The sequence below is a fragment of the Entelurus aequoreus genome, linkage group LG21 (genome assembly GCF_033978785.1).
Source record: "Entelurus aequoreus isolate RoL-2023_Sb linkage group LG21, RoL_Eaeq_v1.1, whole genome shotgun sequence".
Lineage (NCBI taxonomy): Eukaryota > Metazoa > Chordata > Actinopteri > Syngnathiformes > Syngnathidae > Entelurus > Entelurus aequoreus.
The window spans coordinates 50550312-50572648 of NC_084751.1; the positions used below are offsets into that span (position 1 = coordinate 50550312).

Here is a 22337-nt window from a genome sequence, read left to right on the forward strand (position 1 = left end):
CACATATGGATTCTAATGTTGTCCTGATACAAATATTTTGGTACCGGTACCAAATTTTTTTCAATGTTTTTTGCTACTTTTCTAAATAAAGGGGACCACAAAAAATTGCATTATTGGCTTTATTTTAACAAAAAAATCTTACGGTACATTAAACATATGTTTATTATTGCAAGATTGTCCTTTAGTAGTAAGTAAACAAACAAAGGCTCCTAATGTAGCCGTTGACATATGCATTAACATATTGCGTCATTAATCTACCTATTATTTTGATTTTGGTGGTCTCGAATCCAATAATTGCATTTTATTGTATGTCAGCTTGTAGCAGAATAAACATGTTATATCCTAAAATCAAAGTACGTGTTTTGATATGTCTCATTTTGGTCAAAATATGTTTTAGTTACCAAAAAAAACAACCATACTTTATTCGTATGACTGACAATGTGTTTGTTTTTTCTCCAGGTAATATCTACTCTGTCGAGGATCTCCCATCACAGCATTGCACAAATCAAAGGAATCAGGTAAATCTTATTTCTAAATAGCATTTATTATTCCATAATAGAGAGAAATGATTAGAGTATTCACACTTCTACGCACTACCGCTGCTCATTTTTGGCTAATACACTGCACATATAACGACATAAGGCCAATTAGCGAGTGTCATCTTGCTCGCTACAATATATTCCACAGTAATTTTCACCTGTCATTCAAACAAGGGTGATACATTTATCCAGACATGTAAATTAGAGTTATACGTCCTGATGTGTGTTGCTGTCTAAGTCAGACGGCGCCATTTTTCTCACACAATAATGAAAAAAAAAATGTTTTTTTAATTCTCACTGCTCTTTCTGCTTTAAAATAAGCTTCTGCTTACTCTTCGTTTTTTTAAACTTATATACTTGATGTGTCTGAACATCGTGTACATCACATGTGTCGAACTCAAGGCCCGGGGGCCAGACGTGGCCCCCCCACTTAATTTATTTGGCCCTCGAAAGCCTGGAAATAATATTGTGGAATACTTGCTCTTCCGGGTTCTTCAGACCACCAATTATGGACATGACCGCCTCGTTCATCTTTCTGAACAATGATTTATTTTGCAATAAATGTTTTTTGTGTTCGTTTTCGGTCATTTCTGTCCGTCTCGCCCCCTCACTCTCGTTCGTGCTCGGGTTTTCTCTCCACCATCAACAACCCCTCTCCTTCCCGGCTGCTGCTCTTTAACAGAGCGACCGGTGATTAGATAAGCCAGCCCAGGTGGGCCATCTACGCACCTGTCGCTAATCTCGAAACCGGTCCTGGCACACCCCGCTTCGCTGCAGGTCCGCAGGCCACGCCCCCCCCCCCCCTCACAAATATGTATCAATAAAGTACTGTAAATTTTCTTACTAAATGTATTATTTCTTAATATTTTGGTAGAAAAAAAAAATGTACTCCTTGTAATCGCAAATTATGTTAACTTAAATATTAGCCTAATTAAGCAAAGTTATATTACCGAACATTCAAACCATTTTTTAAAGAGAAATAAATACTAACAATAGTGATTTCAAATCAAGTTATCCATTAAATTGTGCTTTGTAAAAGTAGCAAAATTGTGAAATTTACTGTGGTTTTTACAGCATTTTTCTCTAAATGGAAAAAAACAGTACTTTTTTTTTTTTTTACTGTAATAAACTGTGGTGGCATTTACAGTAATACATCGAAAAATCTACAGTTGTTGATTTGCGATAAAAAAAACAACAACAAACAATTAAAATGGCAGCTTAGGTGCCAAATTTTTACTGTAAAATTGCAGTTTTTTTTATTCACAGTAGAAAAACAAATGTACATTTTACACTAAAATACTGGCAACTGAGCTGCCTTTTTTTGACCATTAAAACAGCAGTACTGTTTTTCCATTTACAGTAATATACACTACATTTTGAGGTGAAATTATTGCAACTTACCATATTTTTTTTACATTTTAGTTTAAAAAATCTACTAATAAAAATGCATGAATAAAATTGTGTCATAATAGTATTCGCTATTAGACGCGGGCCCTCTGGGGTCAAACATAACTGCGATGTGGCCCTCAGTGTAAACGACTTTGACACCTCTGGCGTAGACGTCGCACCTATTAGGCGGAAATGAAGGCGCGACATAGAACGCCAGCTCAGGTCTCTTGCCTTTAATAAACACACACTCAACCTGCTGACTTCTGACTGTTGACATTGACTGTTTGGCTGCGAGGTGACAAAATCGATGCTTGTTTGACTGCACTGGAAACTAATCTTTGTCCTCTAAGCACACATTTAGAGCACATCGTTTTATGTGGACCACAAACACCTGGATATAAGTTGGAATGCATCAAAACATTTATTTTTGAGTTTGAGTTTATTTTTATTTGGAACATGCATGCATACAACAGAGGTCCCCAACCACCGGGCCGTGGCCCGGTACCGGTCCGCGGACCGATTGGTACCGGGCCGCACAAGAAATTATTATTATTTTTTTTTTTAATTAAATCAACATAAAAAACACAATATATACATTATATATGAATATAGATCAATACAGTCTGCAGGGATACAGTCCGTAAGCACACATGATTGTATTTCTTAACTAAAAAAAAAATAAAAAATGTTTTTTTTTAAATTTCACCCTCCACCCCATTCTGGGTGTCTCATTCAGTAAGAAAATTTTAAATAAATTTTTTAGCATTCAATCAGACATCCTAGTTAGTTTTTGTGTTCGTGTTCCTAAAAATCCGATATACCGGCCCCCAGACAAATTTTTTTCCTCTAAATTTGGCCCTCCCGAGTCAAAATAGTTGAACATGTGATTTCTAAGATTGGTGAATAAAAGTTTGTGATATCTCGCTTTTTGTACCCCCTAATTTTTATATGCTTCAGTTTTCGACTTACGGTATTTTTCGGACTATAAGTCGCTCCGGAGTATAAGTCGCACCGGCCGAAAATGCATAATAAAGAAGGAAAAAAACATATATAAGTCGCACTGGAGTATAAGTCGTATTTTTTGGGGACATTTATTTGATAAAATCCAACACCAAGAATAGACATTTGAAAGGCAATTTAAAATAAATAAAGAATAGTGAACAACAGGCTGAATAAGTGTACGTTATATGAGGCATAAATAACCAACTGAGAAGGTGCCTGGTATGTTAACGTAACATATTATGGTAAGAGTCATTCAAATAACTATAACATATAGAACATGCTATACGTTTACCAAACAATCTGTCACTCCTAATCGCTAAATCCCATGAAATCTTATACGTCTAGTCTCTTACGTGAATGAGATAAATAATATTATTTGATATTTTACGGTAACGTGTTAATAATTTCACACATAAGTCGCTCCTGAGTATAAGTCGCACCCTCGGCCAAACTATGGAAAAAACTGCGACTTATAGTCCGAAAAATAAGGTACCTAGAAATTGGGTTTCATTTCCTCTCTCAATTTCTATTCCGTATATTTGTATTTGTGTTTGACTTTCTCTTCTACTGTTACCAAATAGCATTTTTTTTTGTTTTACTGAGATTCAAAGATAGTCTGTTTTTGTCAAACCATCTTTTTAATGTGTTCATTTCTTCTGTTATTATTTGTGTTATCTTCTGTGTGTTCTCTCCTGAACAAAATGTATATTAATGTATATTAGTAACCTATCATTTCAAACAGGTACATTTCCAAACAAAATGAAAATAGCTAAAGTTGCACCAATTTATAAGACTGGAGACAAACATCAATTTACAAATTATAGACCTGTTTCTCTACTTCCACAATTTTCTAAATTCATTGAGAAAAACTGTTCAATAACAGATTAGAAAGTTTCATAAATAAAAATAGAATACTCGAAGAGAACCAATATGGATACAGAGCTAATGTTTCAACTTCAATGGCTTTAATTGAAATTACAGAAGAAATTACCAATGCAATAGATAGTAAAAAATGTGCGGCAGCGGTTTTTATGGATCTAACTAAAGCATTTGACACAATTAATCACAATATTTTAATCAAAAAACTAGAACGATATGGCATCAGAGGGTTAGTCTTAAACTGGATAAGAAGTTATCTAACGAACAGGAAACAATACGTGAAGCTAGGCGAACACACGTCTACAACGCTAAATATATCCTGTGGTGTACCTCAGGGATCAATACTAGGACCTAAATTATTCAATCTCTATATAAATGACATTTGTAAAGTTACAAAAGATTTAAAGTTAGTATTATTTGCGGATGATACAACAGCGTTTTGTTCAGGAGAGAACACACAGGAGATAATACAAATAATAACAGAAGAAATTAACAAATTAAAAAGATGGTTTGACAAAAAGAGACTATCGTTGAATCTCAGTAAAACTAAAATAATGCTATTTGGTAACAGTAGAAGAGAAAGTCAAACACAAATACAAATAGACGGAATAGAAATTGAAAGAGTAAATGAAACCAAATTTCTAGGTATAATGATTGATGATAAATTGAACTGGAAATCTCACGTAAAAAATATACAACATAAAGTAGCAAGAAACACGTCAATAATGAATAAAGCAAAACATGTTCTAGACCAAAAATCCCTTCATATTCTCTACTGCTCACTAGTGTTACCATATCTGAGCTACTGTGTAGAAATATGGGAAATAATTACAAAAGTACACTTCATTCATTAACGGTGTTACAAAAAGATCAGTTAGAATATTACATAATGTTGGATATAGACAACATACAAACACTTTATTTATTGAATCAAAAATACTGAAATTCCACGACATAGTGAATTTGCAAACAGCTAAAATTATGCACAAAGCAAACTATAACCTGCTACCCAAGAATATACATTTCTTCTCAAAAAAGAGGAGAAATATAATCTTAGAGAAAAACGTAATTTAAAACATTTGCACGTATCAGTATGTGGAATTAAATGATGGAATGGATTAAGCAAAGCAATCAAACAATGTACTAATATGATACACTTCAAGAAACTCTTCAAACTTAAAGTGTTTACAAAGTACAAAGAAGAAGAACCATGACAAACATTCTCAATTTATTTCATCCATCCATTCATTCATTCTTAAAGTAATCTTACTTATCTCATCACATGAAATATGACTTACTTCACCAATTATTGTTATTAAATTCTTACTATTATTTATTTATTTATTTTTATTGTGATTACTTATGGAGTTTTATTGTGAAAAAATTGTGAACAGGAAGTGAACAAAAAGTTTTGCCACTGTTATGTAAAGAGAAGGGGTAGGATTAAATAAGCTCTGCTTCTTCCTACTCCTTTTCGAACATGTTGAAAAGAGAAACTGGAAATTGTGATGTATCATGTTGTATGCTTGCATGTTCGAAATAAACTCAAACTCAAACTCAAAACGCTGTTGTATCATCCGCAAATAATACTAACGTGAAATATTTTTGTAACTTTGCAAATGTCATTTATATAGAGATTGAATCATTTTGGTCCCAGTATTGATCCCTGAGGTACACCACAGGATATATTTAGCATTGTACCATATTTTTCGGACTATAACAGTTTTTTTCGTAGTTTGGCCGGGGGTGCGACTTATACTCAGGAGCGACTTATGTGGGAAATTATTAACACATTAGCGTAAAATATCAAATAATATTATTTATCTCATTCACGTAAGAGACTAGACGTATAAGATTTCATGGGATTTAGCGATGAGGAGTGACAGATTGTTTGGTAAACGTATAGCATGTTCTATATGTTATAGTTATTTGAATGACTCTTACCATAATATGTTACGTTAACATACCAGGCACGTTCTCAGTTGGTTATTTATGCCTCATATAACGTACACTTATTCAGCCTGTTGTTCACTATTCTTTATTTATTTTAAATTGCCTTTCAAATGTCTATTCTTGGTGTTGGCTTTTATCAAATACATTTCCCCCAAAAATGCGACTTATACTCCAGTGCGACTCATATATGTTTTTTTCCCTTCTTTATTATGCATTTTCGGCCGGTGCGACTTATACTCCGAAAAATACGGTAGTCTGTTTTTGTCAAACCATCTTTTTAATTTGTTCATTTCTTCTGTTATTATTTGTGTTAGCTTATGTGTGTTCTCTCCTGAACAAAACGCTGTTGTATCATCCGCAAATAATACTAACGTTAAATCTTTTTGTAACTTTACAAATGTCATTTATATAGAGGTTGAATCATTTTGGTCCTAGTATTGATCCCTGAGGTACATTGCAAAAATTGAGATCTAAGTAAGATGAAATATCTCAAATAAGGGTGATATTGGCTTATTTTCTGTCTGATAAGATAATTCTTCTCACTAAGCAGATTTTATGTTAGAGTGTTTTACTTGTTTTAAGGGTTTTGGTCCTAAATGATCTCAGTAAGATATTACAGCTTGTTGCAGAGATTTGATGACCTATATTGAGTAAAACATGCTTGAAACTAGAATATCAACTGTTGCAAAGCTGTGTCATTAACACTCAAAAGTATAAAACTACTTTTTTAAAGTAATAATTTCTTATTTCAAGCATTGAAAAAAAAAAACATGACTTTGACACAATTGTGTCTCATAATTAAAACAGATGACAGCCAAATGGACTTTGCTGTTTTATTTCCAATGAAACAATAAAAAATGCATGCTCATAAAGTAGTACAGTAAACTGACAGTTAATATTTAAACATTTAACATGTGACTTTTCAAACAACTTTGAACAAAAATAGTTCATGCACATTCAGATAAATTGTTCGAAATTACAATTAAAAAAAATTTGGGGCTGGGCTGTATATATATGCACTATTTGACTGAAAAAGAGCACACACTTGGCGCGATTATGTCATGTTATCGATGGAAAAATGCATTTTTAGACAATATGATTTGCCCGAGCGGCAAGGAGACCCCGAGAGTAACAAGCGGTTGCCTTGTTGCCTTTCCATTAAGAACAATAAATTAGTTTTTAGTATAAGTTTGCTGGTTTCAAGAAATGTAATGCCGAGCGCATATCATTATGTCAAGATAATGGCACTAGCATTTACTTTATTCAAGAATATTTTTCAACATATTGAGCAAAAAGGTCTCTTTTTTTCTACCAAGAAAATTGCACTTGTTATTAGTGAGAATATACTTATTTTAAGGTATTTTTGGGGTTCATTGAGGTTAGCTAATTTTACTTGTTTTGGAAAGTCTTGACAAGCCGAATTTTCTTGTTCTATTGGCAGATAATTTTGCTTAGTTCAAGTAAAATACCCCTCATTTTTGTATTTTTTGTTCTTGTTTTTGAACACTGACTTTTTGCAGTGTACACCACAGGATATATTTAGCGTTGTAGATGTGTGTTCGCCTAGCTTCACGTATTGTTTCCTGTTCGTTAAATAACTTCAATTTTAATCAATAAAAATGGCAGAACTTCCAAAAAACAGCAGTTCTTTTCTAAGAAGATAGGATAGATAAAAATCCAATTTGGGCTACTTCCACCATGGAGAAACACAAGCCACACACACAAAAATGGACAAAAGGATGTTGCATATCTAAGTATTGCAACTCTGCTGGGCATAGGAGCAATGTAGTACATGCATAAATATTTGATGTGTATGAAACAGAATTATATCCTAATCTTAGGTTTTTTTGCATGTTTAAACCAACACGAGTGACAATATAGTCGCCATAATAGGATCCATGACTGTATTGAGTGAGGTCACATTAGCTCCTTGGCCCGGAGAAGACCTGTTAAATGTTACATGTCACAGGTCAGTGGTCTGATTCCTATATGTGTGTGCACTGTGGTCTCATTCCTATATATGTGTGCACTGGTGCATGACAGTAGCCTGGGGTGAAACATGTTACTATGCATTATGTATTGATGGATAGAATCAGCTCCTCAATCATCTAATGTGTTACGTTCTAATTTAGATTCTAATAAATGACCGTATATAAAACAGCACCATTGGAAAATGTTATACTCCTTTATCTCTCTGCATATTTACCATGGATGAGTTGTAAGTCTTATGCTTGCATTGGAATGAATTGTAGAACATACAGAGACCTTGGACTTCATTGTGATATCATACTTTGAAAAAAAATGGTTACCTTGAAAATCAGTTTTTGCCTTGAAAATCAACTTTTACCTTGAAAAAAAATGTTTTACCTTAAAAATAATTTTTTACTTTGAAAATATTTTTTTTACCTTGAAAATCAGTTTTTGCCTTGAAAATCTATTTTTACCCTGAAAACATTTTTTTTTACCTTGAAAATAATTTTTTACTTTGAAAATAATTTTTTACCTTGAAAATCAGTTTTTGCCTTGAAAATCAATTTTTTACCTTGAAAACATTTTTTTTTACCTTAAAAATATTTTTTTTACCTTGAAAATCAGTTTTTGCCTTGAAAATCATTTTTTACCTTGAAAATCAGTTTTTTACCTTGAAAATCAGTTTTTACCTTGAAAATCAATTTTTACCTTGACAACATTTTTTTTACCTTAAAAATACTTTTTTACCTTGAAAATCAGTTTTTGCCTTGAAAATCAATTTTTACCTTGAAAACATTTTTTTTACCTTAAAAATAATTTTTTACCTTGAAAATCAGTTTTTGCCTTGAAAATCATTTTTTACCTAGAAAATCAATTTTTACCATAAAAATCAACTTTTACCTTGAAAAAAAATGTTTTACCTTGAAAATCATTTTTTACTTTGAAAATGTTTTTTTACCTTGAAAATCAGTTTTTGCCTTGAAAATCAATTTTTTACCTTGAAAACATTTTTTTTACCTTAAAAATATTTTTTTTACCTTGAAAATCAGTTTTTGCCTTGAAAATCATTTTTTACCTTGAAAATCAGTTTTTTACCTTGAAAATCAGTTTTTACCTTGAAAATCAATTTTTACCTTGACAACATTTTTTTTACCTTAAAAATACTTTTTTACCTTGAAAATCAGTTTTTGCCTTGAAAATCAATTTTTACCTTGAAAACATTTTTTTTACCTTAAAAATAATTTTTTACCTTGAAAATCAGTTTTTGCCTTGAAAATCATTTTTTACCTAGAAAATCAATTTTCACCATAAAAATCAACTTTTACCTTGAAAAAAAATGTTTTACCTTGAAAATCATTTTTTACTTTGAAAATGTTTTTTTACCTTGACAATCAGTTTTTGCATCGAAAATCAATTTTTACCTTGAAAACATTTTTTTTAACCTTGAAAATAATTTTTTACCTTGAAAATCATTTTTTACCTTGAAAATCATTTTTTGCCTTGAAAATCAACTTTTACCTCGAAAAAATTTTTTTTACCCTGAAAATCATTTTTTACCTTGAAAATCATTTTTTGCCTTGAAAATCTATTTTTACCTTGAAAACATTATTTTTACCTTAAAAATAATTTTTTACCTTGAAAATCAGTTTTTGCCTTGAAAATAATTTTTTACCTTGAAAATCATTTTTTACCATGAAAATCAACTTTTACCTTGAAAAAAAATGTTTTACCTTGAAAATAATGTTTTACTTTGAAAATGTTTTTTTACCTTGAAAATCAGTTTTTGCCTTGAAAATCAATTTTTACCTTGAAAACATTTTTTTTAACCTTAAAAATAATTTTTTACCTTGAAAATCATTTTTTTACCTTGAAAATAATTTTTTGCCTTGAAAATCAACTTTTACCTCGAAAAATTTTTTTTTACCCTGAAAATCATTTTTACCTTGAAAATCAACGTTTACCTTGAAAAATTTTTTTTACCTTGAAAATCATTTTTTACCTTGAAACTCATTTTTTACCTTGAAAATCATTTTTTACCTTGAAAATCAGTTTTTGCCTTGAAAAAGATAGTTTTACCTTGGAGCTCTGGAGGTCGACTGCTGCTATGAAGGGGAATCAAGCGGTGGTGAATGCGTGGGGTGGGGGAAGGGTTGTGTGTGTGTATATGCCCATTGTCTTGGGTGTGTTGATGTAGTGTCCATAGGCCTGGAGCCGTTTTGCATGCAAGCAGAAGTTCGACTCCAGGTGTCGTTGGGGAGGGAGGGAGGTCAAAAGCGTCCATCATTGAGGTGTCCTTGGGGATGTTTTCAGAACAGCCTGCTCCTGTTGTTGGAGCATCAAGGCCATTCGAGGGAGTCAAATCGTAGAGTAGGATTTTTGTTTTTCCGCGAGCAGACATTACAATGGCGTTTCTGTTCCATTCGTCCATGCTGGCCCTCATATCCAATTTTCCCTTACCAGCTTTTTCCATGATGTGATCCATCTTGCGATTCAGTTCAGAAATCGCCCCAGTCTGTCATCCCGCAGCCCGGCCCAATCCTTCCATTGCGAGTTTCGATGACGTCCACCGTGCAACGAGCTACATTCACAGGCAGTCCCATTATAATGTGTTTAAAAGCGAGGACAAACAGGGAGCACCAGAAATTAATTTATGGGAAACAATCTTCATTTTAAAAATACGTATTGAGATTCAAGCATTAAAGCAGTTCTTTTATTTTGAAAAACATACATTCTCCTCTAATGTTCATTAATCGCATTAGCCCTCTTTTTTAAAGGTCTTCTTCCATTCTTGAAGTTGTGTTTAGGTGAGGTCATTGCATCTAATGACTCACTTCATAAGCCTCACCAACATTCCTCCAATACTGACGTCAGCAATAGGCTAATAATTAGAAGAGTCTAATTATTAGCCTATTTCAAAAGGGGATGAAGAGTTTCATGAGAAATGTACTTAAAAATCATACTAAAAGTTAATTAAACAAACCACTAATAATTAGCGGCCGTAAAAGAGCCATATGCCCGCTCTTAATAAGCCCTAAGGGGCACATTTTCCAAACAAACGGCGTTTAGCCACGCTGTCCTCCACATGCTGGATGTTTGCCGTTAAAATGCTTTATGCTGCCATAATTCTCTATAACGGGGGGAAAGGCTCGAGGTTGGATGGTGGATCTTTTAAAGGCCGTGTCCACACAAACACGGAGACTTTCAAAAAAGATAAAATAATCTCTGTGCACATAAATAGTGTTTCAAAAAGTGTCTTCATTAACACACATTCTCTGGCTGTCATGTGCATTTTGTCCAATCAGAGATGCTCATAAAGATCAATCAATCAATCGATCAATGTTTATTTATATAGCCCTAAATCACAAGTGTCTCAAAGGGCTGCACAAGCCACAACGACATCCTCGGTTCAGATCCCACATAAGAGTAAGGAAAAACTCACAACCCAGTGGGACGTCGATGAGAATGACTATAAGAAACCTTGGAGAGGACCGCAGATCTGGGTAACCCCCCCCCCCTCTAGGGGATACTGGATGCAATGGACGTCGAGTGGGTCTAGTATAATATTGTGAAAGTCCAGTCCATAGTGGATCTAACATAATAGTGAAAGTCCAGTCCATAGTGGATCTAACATAATAGTGAAAGTCCAGTCCATAGTGGATCTAACATAATAGTGAAAGTCCAGTCCATAGTGGATCTAACATACTAGTGAGAGTCCAGTCCATAGTGGATCTAAGATAATAGTGAGAGTCCAGTCCATAGTGGATCTAACATAATAGTGAGAGTCCAGTCCATAGTGGATCTAACATAATAGTGTGCGAGTCCAGTCCATAGTGGATCTAACATAATAGTGAGAGTCCAGTCCATAGTGGATCTAACATAATAGTGAGAGTCCAGTCCATAGTGGATCTAACATAATAGTGTGAGAGTCCAGTCCATAGTGGATCTAACATAATAGTGAGAGTCCAGTCCATAGTGGATCTAACATAATAGTGAGAGTCCAGTCCATAGTGGATCTAACATAATAGTGTGAGAGTCCAGTCCATAGTGGATCTAACATAATAGTGAGAGTCCAGTCCATAGTGGATCTAACATAATAGTGAGAGAGTCCAGTCCATAGTGGATCTAACATAATAGTGAGAGTCCAGTCCATAGTGGATCTAACATAATAGTGAGAGAGTCCAGTCCATAGTGGATCTAACATAATAGTGAGAGTCCAGTCCATAGTGGATCTAACATAATAGTGTGCGAGTCCAGTCCATAGTGGATCTAACATAATAGTGAGAGTCCAGTCCATAGTGGATCTAACATAATAGTGAGAGTCCAGTCCATAGTGGATCTAACATAATAGTGTGAGAGTCCAGTCCATAGTGGATCTAACATAATAGTGTGAGAGTCCAGTCCATAGTGGATCTAACATAATAGTGAGAGTCCAGTCCATAGTGGATCTAACATAATAGTGAGAGTCCAGTCCATAGTGGATCTAACATAATAGTGTGAGAGTCCAGTCCATAGTGGATCTAACATAATAGTGAGAGTCCAGTCCATAGTGGATCTAACATAATAGTGTGAGAGTCCAGTCCATAGTGGATCTAACATAATAGTGAGAGTCCAGTCCATAGTGGATCTAACATAATAGTGTGAGAGTCCAGTCCATAGTGGATCTAACATAATAGTGAGAGTCCAGTCCATAGTGGATCTAACATAATAGTGAGAGAGTCCAGTCCATAGTGGATCTAACATAATAGTGAGAGTCCAGTCCATAGTGGGGCCAGCTGTAGACCATCCAGAGTGGAGACGGGTCAGCAGCGCAGAGATGTCCCCAACCGATACACAGGCGAGCGGTCCACCCCGGGTCCCGACTGTGGACAAATGCCACAAACTGACTTGGTAGCATTAAAACACCTCTGTTCATCAATATAGTCATATATTACATGTATGTACAGTAACAGCATAATAAATAATATAATATATATTATATAGAATATGTATATATATATATATTTACATATATATGTGTGTGTATATGTGTATATACTGTATGTATGTGTATGTATAAATGAATACATGTATATGTTTATATATACAGTCGTGGTCTAAAGTGGCTGTCTTGACTTTTCAATCGTTTCTACAACTCTTATTTTTTTGTGATAGAGTGATTGGAGCACATACTTGTTGGTCACAAAAAAACATTCATGAAGTTTGCTTCTTTTATGAATTTATTATGGGTCTACTGAAAATGTGAGAAAATGTGCTGGGTCAAAAGTATACATACAGCAATGTTAATATTTGCTTACATGTCCCTTGGCAAGTTTCACCGCAATAAGGCACTTTTGGTAGCCATCCACAAGCTTCTGCTTGAATTTTTGATCACTCCTCTTGTCAAAATTGGTGCAGTTCAGCTAAATTTGTTGGTTTTCTGACATGGACTTGTTTCTTCAGCATTGTCCACACGTTTAAGTCAGGACTTTGGGAAGGCCATTCTAAGACCTTAATTATAGCCTGATTTAGCCATTCCTTTACCACTTTTGACGTGTGTTGGGGGTCATTGTCCTGTTGGAACACCCAACTGCGCCCAAGACCCAACCTCCGGGCTGATGATTTTAGGTTGTCCTGAAGAATTTGGAGGTAATCCTCCTTTTTCATTGTCCCATTTACTCTCTGTAAAGCACCAGTTCCATTGGCAGCAAAACAGGCCCAGAGCATAATACTACCACCACCATGCTTGACGGTAGGCCTGTTGTTCCTGGGATTAAAGGCCTCACCTTTTCTCCTCCAAACATATTGCTGGGTATTTTGGCCAAATAGTTAAATTTTTGTTTCATCTGACACCAGACACACACACACACACACACACACACACACACACACACACACACACACACACACACACACACACACACACACACACACACACACACACACACACACACACACACACACACACACACACACACACACACACACACACACACACACACACACACACACACACACACACATATTCAAGGTAAAAGTTGATTTCCAAGGCAAAAACTGATTTTTTTTACCTTAAAAATACTTTTTTACCTTGAAAATAATTTTTACCTTGAAAATAATTTTTTGCCTTGAAAATAATTTTTTACCTTGAAAATCAACTTTTACCTTGAAAAAAAATGTTTTACCTTGAAAATAATTTTTTACTTTGAAAATAATTTTTTACCTTGAAAATCAGTTTTTGCCTTGAAAATCAATTTTTACCTTGAAAACATTTTTTTTTACCTTGAAAATAGTTTTTTACCTTGAAAATAATTTTTTACCTTGAAAATCAGTTTTTGCCTTGAAAATCAATTTTTACCTTGAAAACATTTTTTTTTACCTTAAAAATATTTTTTTTTACCTTGAAAATCATTTTTTACTTTGAAAATCATTTTTTACCTTGAAAATCAGTTTTTGCCTTGAAAATAAATGTTTTCCTTGAAAAAAATTATTTTTACCTTAAAAATCATATTTTACCTTGAAAATATTTTTTTGCCTTGAAAATCAATTTTTACCTTGAAAACATTTTTTTTACCTTAAAAATACTTTTTTACCTTGAAAATAATTTTTACCTTGAAAATAATTTTTTGCCTTGAAAATAATTTTTTACCTTGAAAATCAACTTTTACCTTGAAAAAAAATGTTTTACCTTGAAAATAATGTTTTACTTTGAAAAAATGTTTTACCTTGAAAATCAGTTTTTGCCTTGAAAATCAATTTTTACCTTGAAAACATTTTTTTTTTACCTTAAAAATAATTTTTTACCTTGAAAATCATTTTTTTACCTTGAAAATCATTTTTTACCTTTGAAAATATATATATATATATATATATATATATATATATATATATATATATATATATATATATATATATATATATATATATATATATATATATATATATATATATATATATATATATATATATATATATATATATATATATATGATCCTGTAACTACTTGGTATCGGATCGATACCTAAATTTGTGGTATCATCCACAACTAATGTAAAGTATCCAAACAGAAGAATAAGTGATTATTACATTTTAACAGAAGTGTAGATAGAACATGTTAAAATGGAAAATAACCAGATATTAACAGTAAATGAATAAATAGATTAATAATGTTTTTTTTTACAGCTTGTCCTTTATAATTTAGACAAAATAATAGGTAGATAAATGACACAATATGTTACTGCATACGTCAGCAGATTAATTAGAAGCCTTTGTTTGTTCACTTACTACTAAAAGACGAGTTGTCTAGTATGTTCACTATCAGATTGCAACAATAAACATATGTTTATTTTTTGTTAAAATAAAGCCAATAAAGGCATTTTTTTTGTGATCCCCTTTATTTAGAAAAGTATCAAAATACATTTTGTTACCGGTACCAAAATATCGGTATAGAGACAACACTACATTGCACCTGTGAAAGGTGAAAAATATGACAATTGTGATGTCATTAGACGGGGACAAGCCATAACTCAGTTTTATCCATCCACACGCACACAATCAAAGATCTTCTTTTTTTTTTTTAAAAATGAAGAAATCTTGGCTCTACTTTTAGAAAAAATACTCTTCCAGACCCTCAAGGTTGCTTTCTTAATCACAGAAAATTACCTCGCGGTGTCAAAAAAATGCTTACAGCAAGCTCTCCATTGATCTTGAAAGTGACCAGTGAGCTTGGTTAAACCTCCTGGAATCTATGCCTCAGACTTGTCCATCGACTTTTTCTTGTCTCATCTTTGATGTCAGCTCAGTGCATCGAGGCCCGGGTGGTGGATGTGTCCATCACGGCATCCACCTCCAACTCCAAGGTTTTCTTTTGGCCTGGTGCCAACTTCTCCTACTACGGTGCTCAACTAAACATTAGCCAGATGGTCAAAAATAATGAATGGAATCTAATTCAGGTCGTGTTTATTACTAAATGGACTTCATACTCCGTTGTAATATTTCGAGGTGTAATGGTTTGTTGCATCCAAGTGGGAGTTTTTTTTCTTAAAAAAAAAATCCAGAATTGCAACAATTCCAAGCAACACCGTCATCATCATCATCATAATTAGCAATCTAAACATCTCGTAGGTTGACTTTCTAATTTAGAAATTTTTCATTGGACTTAGACTTCCTTTTATTGTCATTCAAATTTGAACTTTACAGTACAGATAAGAACAACATTTCGTTGCTGTGGATGACTCGCATCTCAGGGTTCCTCGGACCACCAATGACGGACATGACATGACATGACATGACTTTTTCAATAAACATCCTTCTCTGGTCGCTTTTCAGCACTCGCCTCTTCTCCCCGTCTCGCTCTTCCGGTAGCTTTTCAGCCTTCCGCGTCCTCGTCTCCGTCTCACTCCCGCTCAGGCTCGGGTTCGTTCCCGGCCATCCACTCCGACTTCACCAACCACGTCCTTCTCGGTTGCTGCCCTTTTATACAGTGACAGGTGATGAGACAACTGCGCCCGCTCAGGTGGGCCATCTACGCACCTGTCGCCCATCTCGGAGCCGGCCCCGGCGCGCCCCGCCTCGCTGCAGGTCCGCAGGCCACGCCTCCTCACAGTTGCATTAACTCGTTGCAGTGCAGGATAAAAGAGCAATAAGGTGCAGATATAAATAGATTTACTGTACAGATAAATATATTGCATATGCATCCACGTTAATGGATGTATGTTATATTGTCTTTATATTTCAGCGAGTTAATACTTTTTTGGGGGGGGAATTGAGAATTGGGGAATTTATTGGCATAAATTCAGGTGGGTGTGGGGGAATCTGCATATTTTTGGTTAAAATCACTCATCATACTTTTAATTCTACTTTAAATGATGCACATGGTTATTTGTTGATACTTTCTGGATACTTTATAACAAACGTTGTGTGTTGAAACAACTGCGTAAGAAGAAAAAAAGAGAAGACTCAAACAAAGGGATTGAAAAAAATACTTGTAACAAGAAAATATCTACAGAGGCAGAAAATAAGTACAACATGTAAAAGTAAAATCAAATTCAATTTAATGTCTTTGTGCAGTAGTAAAAAAATATATACACAAAGCAAACTATAACTTGCTACTCGAGAATGTACAACAATTCTTCTCAATACGAGGATAAATATAACCATAGAGAAAATGTTTATTTAAGCCTGTGGAGGTTGCCCTCCAGTGGGTTCCTCAGACCACGAAATACTGCCACGAGAGCCCGGATCAGGGTTACAACACTGTTTTATTTTCATAAATTCGTGCAGGGGTTTTGCTTTACAGCAAACTCTCTTTTTCCTGTCCGTGTCTCTCTCGCTCTCACTCCAGCTCCAACAACGTGTCTCATACCGGCTGCTGCTAATAAAGGCGACAGGTGATTAGATAACAAGGCCCACCTGGGCCATCTACGCACCTGTCGCTGTCTTTGAGGCCGGTCCTGGCACACCCCGTTCCGCGGCAGGCCCGCAGGCCACGCCCCCCTCCACATTTTAATTTTCTCAATACTCGACAGTGCGCCTTATAACCCGGTGCGCCTAATGTACGGAATCAATTTGGTTGTGCTTACCGACCTTAAAGCTATTTTATTTGGTACATGGTGTAATGATAAGTGTGACCAGTAGATGGCAGTCACACATAAGAGATATAATATGCAATATGACTCAAGTAAACAACACCAAAATGTTATATGTTCCATTGAAAATATAGAACATTACACACAGCGCTTAAGAATCTATCAAAATGTTTTAGTACGACTTTGGCAAGCTATGAAGCCGCATTGCTTGATGGATTGTACTGTGCTTCAACATAGGAGTATTATTATGGTGTGTGTATAAGGTAAGACATATTATCTGGTGTTTTGTTTCGCAATATTATGCAAAAGCAACTTTTCTTACCTTCTGGTACCTGCTGATCTGTATTTGGGATCTGCATAAATCCTAAAAATGCGCGCGCTTCCGCCTTTGTAGTTCGTGTAGTCGATAAGCTTCTTATTTTTCTTTATCTTCTTGTTATGGGACATTCATCCTCCACTGTTGCCATTCCTAATATAAAGTAGTGTAAAGTTCTTACTTATATCCGTCAGTAAACTCGCCATGAAAGCGCTAAAACATACCGGTGTATTGATAAGTGTGACCAGAAGATGGTAGTCACACATAAGAGATATGTGTAGACTGCAATAAAACTCAAGTAAACAACACCAAAACTTTAAATATTCCATGGAGAATATAGAATATTACACACGGCACTCAAAAAGCTCTCAAAATGTTTTAGTACGACTTTGAAGCCGCACTGCTTGATGGATTGTCATAATAATAATATATTTTATTTGTATAAAGCACTTTATATTGAGTAAACAATCTCAAAGTGCTACAGTGTATTAACAAAAAAATAAAATAAATAAAAAAAGATAATAAATAAATAAATAAAAATAAAAACTAGAACAGCCAAATAGTTATAGCTGGTATACACATATCTAAAAAAAAGGCGTTTTTAAATAGAAGGGCTTTTAAACCTTTTTTAAAAGCATCCACAGTCTGTGGTGCCCTCAGATGGTCAGGGAGAGCGTTCCACAGACTGGGAGCGGCGGAACAGAAAGCCCGGTCTCCCATTGTCAACGCATTATGGCTGTCGTAGTCAGAAGTATGAGTATTATTATGGTGTGTGTGTATAAGGACCGCAAAATGGCACATGAGCTGGCGTTTTGTTTTGCAATATCATGCAAAACCGACTTTTCTTACCTTCTGGTACCTGCTGATCTGTTTTGGGGATCTGCATAAGTACTGATAATTTGCGCATGTCTGCCATTGTAGTCCGTGCTGACTACGTAGTTGATAAGCTTCTTCTTTTTCCTCTATCTTCTTGTTATGGGGCATTTCTAATATAAAGTAGCGTAACATTCTAAGTGATATCTGTCAGTAGACTTGCTATGAGAGCACTAAAACATACCGGTGTAGTGAGTTTACATTATGCACCCAAGGAACTTTAGTTATTAGAGAGTTCCGGTCGGACGGTTTATCACGGGACACATTTCGGGCGTTGTTGTTGCACTAGTGAGCCACGGATGAGGAGATGCTGCTCCGTTATTGATTGAAGTAAAGTCTGAATGTCATTAAAACAGTTAGCGCCATCTTTTGACACTTCTTCCACTCCCGTCCTTGCACGCTGTAAATGGTCTGTAAGACATCATCCATGCAACATGTTGACCAAAGAACCACCATTACATGTTATGTAGACCACAAGGACGTGTTTTACATTTAGAAAAAAAAAATCATAATATGACCCCTTTAATGTGCCCTATAATCCGGTGCGCCTTTTGTATGAAAGTAGACCTGACTAGACCCACTCATCGGCAGTGCGCCTTATAACCTGGTGTGCATAATGTAGAGAATAATTCTGGTTGTGCTTACTGACCTCAAAGCTATTTTATTTGGTACATGGTGTAATGATAAGTGTGACCAGTAGATGGCAGTCAAACATAAAAGCTACATGTATACTGCAATATGACTCAAGTAAACAACACCAAAATGTTATATGTTCCATTGAAAATATAGAACATTACACACACCACTTAAAAAATCTATCAAAATGTTTTAGTAGGACTTTGGTAAGCTATGAAGCCGCACCGCTTGATGGATTGTACTGTGCTTCAACATACAAGTATTATTATGGTGTGTGTATAAGGTAAGACATATTATCTGGCGTTTTGTTTCGCAATATTATGCAAAAGCAACTTTTCTTACCTTCTGGTACCTGCTGATCTGTATTTGGGATCTGCATAAATTCTAAAAATGTGCGCGCTTCCGCCTTTGTAGTCCGTGCCGACCCCGTAGTCGATAAGCTTCTTCTTTTTCTCTATCTTCTTGTTATGTGACATTCATCCTCCGCTGTTGCCATTTGTAATATAAAGTAGTGTATAGTTCTTACTTATATCCGTCAGTAAACTCGCCATGAAAGCGCTAAAACATACCGGTGTAGTGAGTTTACATTATTCACCCAAGGAACTTTAGTTATTAGAGAGTTCCGGTCGGACGGTTTTTCACGGGACACATTTCGGGCGTTGTTGTTGCACTAGTGAGCCACGGATGAGGAGATGCTGCTCCGTTGTTGATTGAAGTAAAGTCTGAATGTCAGTAAAACAGTTAGCGCCATCTTTTGACACTTCTTCCACTCCCGTCCTTGGTCTGTAAAACATCACCTATGCAACATTTTGACCAAAGAACCACCATTCCATGTTATGTAGACCACAAGGACGTGTTTTTAATTAGAGAGAAAAAAAATCATAATATGACTCCTTTAATGCGCCCTATAATCCGGTGCCCCTTTTGTATGAAAATAGACCTGACTAGACTGGTCCGGAAAATACGGTCATCTGATTTTTAAAAAGTTATTCGTTGGACATCACTACTTTGAATACCGCCAAGGAGGTAATGCCACATGGAAGTGGTGACACACATCAAGTATTTCACTAGTAGAGGTGACTTTGAGAGACGCTCCAGGGCCAGATTTAAAAAGGCGGAAAAGGAGAAAGTAGCAAAGTGTGTGAGCTGGCTTGAGCTCCTGTGATTTATTGAGCGTAGCAGAAGCAGAGCTGTGTCCAGGGACTCCCTCGCGTCTTCCATGGTCCAAGTCGTCTTCCCTTCTAATAACCGCGCCGTTGTCCTGCTCTTTGACGCCGGCTGATCAATGGGGAGGGCTCAGTGTGACTCAGTCCTTCGCACGATTGTGCCAACAAATTCCCTTAATGCCAGGATTGACTTTATCGATGGCGGGGACAATTCAACACGGTTAGGGGTTTTTTTCTTCAAATTTATGGTGTTAATCAAAAAAAAGGCTTTGGCTTTAAGGACACAAAAGCTGCAAGACTTTGGATAGTTTGATTCCTGTTTTTTTTTTCTTGACACAAATCACTGTGAGCGGGCTGTATTACAACACTGGAAGTAGGGCTGGGCCATATGGCCTTTTTTTAATATCTCAATATTTTTAAGCCATGTCACGATACACCATATATATCTGGCAGTGACGTGCGGTGAGGTTCATGTCAGGTGAGGCACTGACTTCATCACAGTCAGATTTACAAACATATGAACCCTAAAGAGTATCTTATTCACCATTTGATTGGCAGCAGTTAACGGGTTATGTTTAAAAGCTCATACCAGCATTCTTCCCTGCTTGGCACCCAGCATCAAGAGTTGGAATTGGGGGTTAAATCACCAAAAATTATTCCCGGGCGTGGCGCCGCTGCTGCCCACTGCTCCCCACTGCTCCCCACTGCTCCCCTCACATCAAGGGGATGGGTCAAATGCAGAGGACACATTTCACCACACCTAGTGTGTGTGTGACAACCATTGCTACTTTAACTTAACTTTAACTTTACACATACAAACTGTAGCACACAAAAAAGCACATTTAATTAAAAAAAAACGTTATTATGGTTTTACCTTTATGTAACATATTGGGTTGGAGGCAATAACCAGTCAGGTGCGCAACACCACGTAAACCGTTGGCCAACCAAAAAGTAACCCCAGTACGCTATAGCCAACATTAACCAGGAGATGGCAACAGACAAACATAGATCCCTCTATTACAGTGGTCCCCAACCTTTTTGTAGCTGCGGACCGGTCAACGCTTGAAAATTTGTCCCACGGACCGGGGGGGGGGGGAATACATGATTGTATTTTCATAAAGAAATACAATCATGTGTGCTTACGGACTGTATTGATCTACATTGATATATAATGTATAACATGTGTTTTTCTATGTTGATTTAATAAAAAAATTAAAAAAAACATTTTTATTTTTTTTCTGGTACCAATCGGTCCGCGGCCCAGGACCAATCGGTCCGCGGACCGGTGGTTGGGGACCACTGCTCTATTACATTCCTCCCCTTTTAGAAATGTAGAAGTTACTCAAAAGAAATAAACAACCCAACCAAAAAATGCAGCAGCTCAATAAGAAGCCAAAAAGTGCAAAAACAATCATGTTCGTGTCGGAGGAGTTGTGAATGAATGAAATATGAAATCCGTGCTGCAGTCTGCAGGTGTACCTAATGTGGTGGCCCTGCAGTCATTCACAACTCCTCCAACACGAACATTATTGTTTTTGCACTTTTTGGCTTCTTATTAAATAACTTTTTTAAATAGATTCAATCTTGCACGTGGAAAGTTTAAGTGTGGGCTTTAGTTGATACAACACTTCCGTCAGGGGGTGCATTCTACGACAGGGGGTGCATTCTCTACCACCAGGAGGCGGGATTACTGTGAGTCTCAGCCAGTGCGTCTTCACAGCAGTTTTCATGATGTCACACAAGATATTTCAATAAGTGTCAAATAAAAATGAGCTGCATAATAGGAAATCAAATAGTGTATGTCCTTCGCTATGTGGTAGGTTCCTGCGGACTTCATCTCCTTCTGTTGTTGACTAGTTTTTTCATATGGTGTTGATCTGGAAATGGTTGCTTGGGCATTTTGTGGGTGTGGCACCCGCGATATATCGAGGAAATCGATATAACGCCCAGTCCTAATTAAAATGATCAATTCCAATTTATTGCAATTGTACCGAAAGTGGATATTGTCATTCAAATGTTAATCTTCTTCTGCGACTTCTTGTATTGTCTT

At 35.7% G+C, this 22337-nt stretch overlaps 1 protein-coding gene across 1 annotated transcript in view; it reads left to right on the forward strand.

Annotated features, from left to right (window-relative positions):
• Positions 1 to 332: 332 nt before the first annotated feature.
• The window catches only part of LOC133638631 (guanine nucleotide exchange factor VAV2-like), a 190884-nt gene continuing 168879 nt past the window's right edge, over positions 333 to 22337 (forward strand). The window contains exons 1-2 of the mRNA XM_062031422.1: positions 333 to 353; positions 460 to 518. Coding sequence (XP_061887406.1) covers positions 333 to 353; positions 460 to 518 — 80 coding nt within the window. The remainder of the gene's footprint in view (positions 354 to 459; positions 519 to 22337) is intronic.